The sequence below is a fragment of the Anopheles bellator genome, chromosome X (assembly GCF_943735745.2).
Source record: "Anopheles bellator chromosome X, idAnoBellAS_SP24_06.2, whole genome shotgun sequence".
Lineage (NCBI taxonomy): Eukaryota > Metazoa > Arthropoda > Insecta > Diptera > Culicidae > Anopheles > Anopheles bellator.
Genome location: NC_071287.1, coordinates 12,312,426 through 12,320,885, shown reverse-complemented (window position 1 = coordinate 12,320,885; position 8,460 = coordinate 12,312,426). Strand labels below are relative to the sequence as shown.

The 8,460-nt window shown below is 43.3% G+C and overlaps 1 protein-coding gene across 1 annotated transcript in view; it reads right to left on the bottom strand.

The window, feature by feature from the left end:
• LOC131213754 (glycine, alanine and asparagine-rich protein-like) overlaps window positions 1-7,623 on the bottom strand; it is a 9,144-nt gene extending 1,521 nt beyond the window's left edge. Inside the window, exons 1-3 of the mRNA XM_058207870.1 lie at window positions 7,584-7,623; window positions 5,192-5,981; window positions 4,548-4,997 (exon numbers count right to left, since the gene is read on the bottom strand). Of these exons, the coding sequence (XP_058063853.1) occupies window positions 4,548-4,997; window positions 5,192-5,981; window positions 7,584-7,623 (1,280 nt within the window). The remainder of the gene's footprint in view (window positions 1-4,547; window positions 4,998-5,191; window positions 5,982-7,583) is intronic.
• Between the last annotated feature and the right edge of the window lie 837 nt (window positions 7,624-8,460).

Genomic DNA, 8,460 nt, shown 5'->3' with positions numbered 1-8,460 from the left:
GGGGGGGGGGGGGGGGGGTGAAGTTTAATCTGCGAAATCGTAAAGAACACATGCTTGGCAAAGTAGTGTCTACATATATTTGTATATGATATTGACGATTTCATTCTACACGGTATTTTTCTATATTCTTGCTTTCCAGACTACTTCATGTTTCCCATCAAATGTGAGCAACATTTTGGTTGGTCAATTTAAAAAAAAAAACTTGTCCAATAATTTTTTCCATGAAAAGCACTAGTTGGAAAGAGACCGGTATGTAGAACATAGCTCGACTTTGAACTTTAGGCATCAACACTTTAAATGATCCACAGCAGTACACAGTGGATTACAATATAATATACATTTCTTTATTTGGTTATAGAAAATACGGCTGGATATTTTTCGATGCTTGAACTTTTATTTGAAAGCTTCATTTATTCCATTCCCCAGATCTGGCCCCTGTGACTATTTCCTGTATCCTAAGCTCAAATCACCGTACCGTGGTTAATTACTTTTAGAGTAGACAAAAATCGATGATGAGCCGAAACACGTCCAAGCAAAATAGCTGTCAAAAACTGATTGATTACTGAAAATGGCCGAACTTGTCACCATAAGTTAATGACATCAGCAGCAACATAACCCCACAAAAAATTGAAAGCCCGCGAAAATTCAAATGTCGCGAACATTTTTGAACAGACCACGTACCACAATCGCTCTGTAACCCTCTCTTTAGGTATTTAGTAGCGCCTTGTCAGGCGAACAACTATACACACTTTTGATACTATTCGTGTGCGTAAAGGTGCACATGGTGTAAGGCAAAGAGCGAAGGCAAAGGATTTCTTGAAGAACATTGCTTGTTCGTCCTGGCTTATTGCGTGAGAGATAGGAAAAAAGCGTTACGACTAGGAACCACTATCAGTTAATTAAGATATAACGAAACCAAGATGATGTCGACTGAAAATTGACTCTCGCTACGGTTTCACATTGAAATATTCTTAGCACATTACAACAGTACATCACGTACTTTGCACACAATATGTGAGTTTTTGGTGTTGGTCGAGATTGTGTCAAACGTGTTGAGAGTACCGTCTAAACACACTTGCACGACGTTCATTAAAGCATGGCCCACTTAGAATCGGGAACAATTGCATGATTTCTAGCAGCGCCTCTGGTGGTCGGATTTTAAAAGTTTTGATAGCCATATCTTCAGTAAACATTCAACTTTCAGTGCTGAAAGTTTCATCTTGGTACGTGGAGTTTATGCAAAGTTATGCTTAATTGAACTCTAACGAAGAAAAATAATTCTGCACAATCACGCCAAAGACACCACGTGGCCTACTTTAAAAATCTCAAAAACACAAAAATTCGCAAAATCAACTATATATGCTGTGCTTTACCGTTTCTGGGAACCCAATAGAGTAGATTGAAAGATTCAGAGTAGACGTCGTACTGGAACATACAATCGGCAGCTGAACTGGAAGGTTTTAAGATCAATCGAGGCAAATCCTGAACGGGAAATCTTGTTCGGGATATTGCAAAAAAATATGGTACCAGCAAAAGTACTACCTGGGAGATCTGTCTACGAAGGGGCTACTGTTTTTTCCTTGCATGTAAGCATACAAAAAGGACACTTACACAAAATTTAGTCATTAAAACACGCGCTTCTAGTTGTACGAGAAGGTTATGACGAGGTACAAAGGATGCTTGCTTATGGACGACGAAACATACGTGAAATTTGATTTTGGACGGCTTCCTGGACCAAAATTTTATCTCGCCACGGCACGGGGAGATGTCTCTTCCAAGATCAAATTTGTATTCGCCAATAAATTTGCACAAAAATTAATGATATGACAAGGAATTTGCAAGGTTTGCAACAGAAATCAAGGTTTTCATCACAAACACGACGATGAACTCAACTCTATACAAGGAAGAGTGCCTCAAAAAGCGAGTTCTATCATTTATTAAGTCACACAAAGGTCCGGTAAAGTTTTGGCCTGATTTGGAAAGCTGTCACTACAGCAGGGATGTAGTACTGTGATAATTTTACAATAAGGTGGATTTCATTACAAAGGATATCAACCCACCAAGTTGCCCTAGACTCCGCCCAATCGTAAATTATTGGGCAACAATCAATAGGAAGTTGAAGAAGACTGAAATGGTGATGCGGAATGCTGCAGAGATGGCGAGAAATTGGATCAAATTAGCCACTGAGGTGGACTAGAAGAATGTGCAGAAAATTATGGCGTGCATTCCAAAGAAAGTTCGTGATTTCATCCAACTACAGACATCATAAATTTCTGAAATTTTTCTCTTAACGTACAATAAAATACCTTCAATTTGACAGCTTGATGTATTTCCTAAGTCAAACCAACCCAGAGATAGAGCTAATGCAATTGTTCCCGATTCTAACTGGGCCATGCTTTACTCGAAGGATCTATGCTGTATGCTCGAAATGTAATTTCGTAGGTTCTGATTACAACAAGAATTAGAATCCCGTTGATGATAATCTCACAGCGTACAACTTTTTTCTATCTCCTCCTCCACACAACACATAATTATCTCTGGAAATACAAAATTGCATGCACTTGCGCTGCAAGTGTGGAAATATAATTTTTTATCGCATTCTCTGACTACCAACAAACAAGTTTCTAAACTTATACCTAACTTTTAGGCTCATACATTTTATCAACAAATTAAGCTATGTGGTGATGCAGTGTACAGAGATTATTCTCTTTTCACTCTGGCGAGGAGCCTAGCATTTGCGTGCTTCCAGAGATAGTTGCCCGCAGAATTGACGAAACGATATACATGATATGAATCAAATCATAGGATGTACAGTGCAAGCATAGGTCCAGAGCAAGAACTCAATTCTGCAGCCCTATCGCGAGGGTGTCTTGAAGTTCAAAATGTAATTTTTAATGTTCCATTACTTTATTGTTGTATGAAACTAGCTTGTATGGATGCACACGCATTCGACTCTCTCCACCAGGTTCAAACGCAAACCCTTTCAACACACTAAACCAGTATTTATTTGTTACAGGGACTGATTGAAAAGTAATGAGCCTTATATTTTTTAAGCAGTTTTATTAAACCTTTGGGCTTACACAACTAATATTCTTCAAAATAGGACCCTTGAGCGTCAATACACCGCTGGTAGCGGTCCTTCCACTGCAGGAAACATTTTTTAAACTCATCCGCCGGAATCGCGTTCAATTCGGCTGTCATAGCTTTTTGGATCGCCTCGATGGAGTCGAAACGCCTTCCCTTCAGCTTCCTTTTCACGAGCGGGAACAAGAAAAACTCCGGGGGGGGCAGGTCTGGGCTATAGGGAGGGTGGGGAAGCACCGGAACCCCCTTCTTAGCCAGTGCAGAGGTGCAGAGGAAGGCGGTGTGCGCCGGCGCATTAACGTTGATCCAACGATCGCTGCATTTTCGCCACTGCAAAATCGTAACACACTTTTAAAACAACTTTCACGCGCGGAGCGATGTTGACTGCACTGCTGTTGACAGTGAACTGGGACCGGTTTCCCGTGGAAGGGGAAGGTCCAACCTACATTTTCCCCCACCAGCCGATTCGGTTGGTCGCTTGCCGGACGCTCCGCGCGGGAAGGCTCATTACTTTTCAATCGAACCCTGTATATACACTTTCAAGGCATTTGTATCAATAGATCCAAACATAGTTTTGTCATAAATTTAAATTTTGTGAGTGGAGTTATTAGTTAATAATTGCAAATACCATAGTAGGGGTGTTTCAGAGACGACGTGGGTTATGGTGGGAGAAGTCGAACTAGCAGAGTCACGCCCTCCAACGCTAACCCAACGGATTGAAATGCATTGGTCGTGCGGCGGCGATGCAATCACTGCTCAGGTTAAATGTTCGAACCTATCATTATACACAGATTGGTGATGGAAATCGATGAAAAAATGGCGGATGAGTGAAACCGAAGAAAGCATTACAAATAAAAAGCTACACTCCCGAAGGTCATCGTACTTCATCATGCTTCCATGCAAGTCTTATAAGGGGTGTGGACGGAAGGGCAGTGACGTTAAGATGCAGCGTGATTGAAGTGCCGCTTATGGATCGCATCGAACATCTCTGTAAACCATGGACACATAAAAAATGACCACTGTTGAGCGAACATGGTTAAGCAATACTAGTCGAATTTTAGTGGTATAGACGGACGGTAGTCAATGAACAGTACTGATGACCCCCTGAGCGTTTTGCGCCAATTCGAACTTTCAAGGATCTCTAGTATCCAACTAAAGGGAGATCCATGATAAAGGAACGAAACATCGAACTTTGCACTAAAGGTACTAATAAATAATATAAAACATGCACCCAAAAACCAGTAAAAGAAACCGTCTGTTGTTTAAGAGCTCTAGAATGGGATTAAACAAACAAATTAAACGAGATCAAAAGAACCAATAAACAGGAAACGCAAAGGTAGTGCGTATAAAGGCTAGCGTGCCATCCAACAAAAGCAACTGAAAGTGGGTGGAAGAAGCGCAACCCAGCAATGGAAGCGTAATATAACAGGGCTGTAGGCTAGAAGGCAGTAGTGGAGACCTACCTTTCACTGTCGTTAGTGTCGCGCTGATCTAAAGCGCTGGTACGCGGGTCATGTGGGTGTAACGGATGCACCTGATGAACCGGGTCTGCACTCTCGTAGATGCCCTCCTCGTCCTGGTGCAGGTGTGTGTGGGACGAGTGGTGGGACGAGTGGCCGGCGTGAGCGGCGTGACTACTGTGTGCGTGACTGTGGTGCGAGTGGTGGGTGAAGGAGTGAGGCGAGTGAGATTGGTGGCTCGGATGGCGGCCAGCGCCGTGCCTGTACCGTCCCGTCCCGGAGCCACCCCCAACCCCTCCAATGCCACCTGCCGAGCCGCTAGCGATGCCGCCTCCTGGCCCACTGCCAAAAGCAAAGCGGCTCTCGTCGTCGGAGCGCGGTGGTCGACAGCGACTGCTGTACGGGGGCAGTATAGTAGCTGTCTTCTGCGTCTGTGCCAGTTGCTGATTAGATCTGTGCGAAGGAATGAAAGTATGTAATCCAGAGAGAGTGAGAAAGAGAACGACAGGCCAAGATGGAAAGAAAGAGAAAGAGAGAGAGAGGGAAAGAGAAAGAAATTGAGGAAAGACGAGGACGAACGGGAGACAACGAAAGCAAAAGAGAAAAAGAGAGAAAGAAAGAAAGAGAGAGAGAGGGGAAGGAGTTACCCATGCGATGATTCACTACAGGCGGCGGAACTATCCACGCGGTAGTGACGCTCAGCTTCAGTCTCGGACATGCGAATGTCTTCGGAACCGCTCGGGCTCATATGGCGTGAAGAATGGTGCTCGAGCTGCCGTATAAGATCTTCTAGGTTGCGAATGCGGAGCGGCCCTACTGACGGCGTGTCTTCATCGTCCACCAGCAGCCCAGCGGCTTGCTGTTGTTGTTGCGCCAAATGTTGTTGCTGTTGTTGACGGTGGTGGTGAAGTAAGGTAGCAGTTTGACTAGCGTCGTTTAGCACGTGCGGCTGCGACTCACAGACGTTTTCACGCGACCCGGTCCGTGAGCTAACGTTCCGTTTTGCGGCATACTCGCGCTCGGGTGGGTGAACGTTGGTCGTGTTTAATTGCGAGCCCCCCACGCACTCCGCTAGTGTTTTGCGTAGCAGTTCTTCACTGATGCTGCCGGACGGGGTGTTGGCACTGCTACGTTGCGCCTGTGCCGCTGATCGCAGTGCCTCCAAGATGTCTTCGTGATAACCGTTTAGGCTCTTCATCGTACGTTCTACGTCGGACACGGTGCCAAGAACACCACCGAGGTTTCCCAGACCGCCTGAACCGCTGCCACCAGGACCAACGCCAGCTCCTCCGAGATTTATCGCGAGGATCCCACCCCCTGCTCCTGGCCCGACGAGGCCTCCTATGCCGGTCATTCCGCCTGAGCCGCCGCCGCCGGCGCTGCTACCTGTACCACAAACAGGGCCGCCAACACCAACACCGACTACTACCTGGCCACCTAATAAAAAATAAGGAATTCAGTTAAAGCGATCAGCATCATATTATCAAACTGCCGGTTGCTGATCGTCCAACACCTGCCCCGACCCGGTTTTTCTGCGCAAGTTATATTTGGTTTCCGCCCCATAGTATCAGACACACATGCCAAGCTGGTCAATCTCAATTGCTTGCCATTTAAACAGTCTCTGATTACTTTACGTTGCATCAACTCATGTTTCCAGTGACCAACTCAAAGGACCAACTCATGGTTGTAGCCCAAAATTTGCATCATGTACAAAGTGGTGTCGGTAAGTCTACGTACGTTGGCGTATCTACACATTCCATCATCTTCTTTTGGCTCTCTGCATGATGAATGGTTTTTCTTCATTTTCATTTCTCCCATCGAAAATTAAAACACGAAATTATTTTTAAGAATTTTTTTTGAAACTAACAAAAGTAGTGTTACTCTTAGCACAATAACACACAAACTTATGAGTGGAAAATCATGACATTTAAACAGTTTTTTGTGGAGGGACATTTCAGCCTATGTGTTACTTTTCTCCTTAATTTTGTTGTTGTAATTTTCACAGAACGGACTGTTCCGTATTATACTGGGGTGTTCAAAAAGAACGGAGTCTCGTGTTCGTAGCTACGTTCCGAACAGAGGGCGCTGCTACGAGTCCAATTTTGTTGTTATGTTGGTACACTGTTCATATGAACGTATATGAAGTGTCATTTCAATCGATCACTTAATTCTTTGTTTACAAACCGTTTAACGTCGACTGTCACAGTATTTTTCACAATGGAAAAAATCAAGCATCGCGCAGTGATTTAATTTTTATTTTTGCAGGGTTTAAACCAAGGGTTTAAAGAAAGGAAAATTATGAACGACTGTAGAAAGTGTATAAAGACTCTTTGCCTTTAATTAGTACATTAAAAGGGGTGCTTCTGAATTTAAACGTGGTCGTACAAGCCTTGAAGACGATCCACGTCAAAGACGTCCCAAAACAGGCACAACATCTGAAATCGTAGAAATAATACAGGGTATCGCATTGGAAAATCGTCGAGTAACCAAAAGAGATTTAATACAAGGCTGAATCATAAAGTGTATTTCAAACCATTAAAATATGTTTTTCTTATTTTTCAAGGCTCCGAACAACAAGGCTTGTTGAACACCCCTGTAGCTACTTTGCAGTAAGATAGAAAATCGTTACGGTTGAAAGGAGCGTGCAATCTCATACAACAGCTGCATATTCATAGAAACTTTTCAAATGTCTGAAATTGTAGACGGCTAGAGTAGGTAGGAGTGCACTCGCAACACCGACGGAACGTCCAACCAATTACTACCTTTTCACTTTAGTCATCGATGTTGTGTATTCTAGAGCAAGGGTGATTGAAACAAATCCAACAAACGCTCTCGTAAAAGATCGAATTAGGGTGCTTGATGGCACCTACATTATGAATGATTGCAAGGTTGGTTCCATCCAATTTTCGGATGCCTGTTGCTTCTCATGCTTCTAGCAGCGTACATTTATCACATACATTAGGTCGCACTATGGTTCCCAATGTTTTCACGCTTTTTGGGTGAACCCTTTGTCACATTGAGCTAGACTTACGTACTTACCGGAATGAGTGGGATCGTCTTCGCTTACTGATCCGGTCATCCTGCGAATTGCTTTGTGGTCTCTGTGAAACCCATATTTCCAACACATAATTCATGTTCAGCATGTTCATCAACGCGTAGTCGATATGAAAACATGGAACCAACGCATCACCCAGCGGCAGCAGGACCACACCGATGGAGAAGTTAACCAGAACCACGGATGCCGAAAGTATGATCAGAGAATAACAAACGAGAAAGGTAGAGACAAAGAGAGAGAGAGAGAGAGAGAGAGAGAGAGAGAGAAAGAGAAAGAGAGAGAGAGAGAGAGAGAGACAGAAAAAGAGAAAGAAAAAGAAGAAAGCGAAGTGCGCAGAGCACACAAGATTGATATTAGTTTTTCAAATCGTAAATATACGATGCAGACGAGACGTTCTACAAATCTAGGCGTATGCTAGGTAAAATGTTGGAGGTTGGGTGAGGAATATAGAGTTTGGAGTAAAAATAGGTGAGTAGAGGTAAGACAGGAAGTGGAAGTGAACCGTTATGCTGGCTGACTTTCAATCAAGTAGCGTTGCAAACATTATGAAAAATTCTGAAAATGTTTCTGTTTGTTTAAATGAGAAACACATTGCTTTTGATACAAAATTACAGAAAGTGAAAGAGAGAGAAAGAGAGATAGAGCGAGAAAGGCAGCGAGATCATTAGTTAGAGAAAAAGAGAGAAAGCTAAAGATGACGATAGTAAGATAATGAGTAACAGAAAAGTGGGGATTGCAAAGTTAGATAGATATGAAGGACGAAAAAGAGATAGGCTAACAAACATCTGTCCAAAACTTCCTAAACTAACAAACAAATGCCGTTAACATTCTCAAACTTTTTTCTGGCAAACTATCTATTTC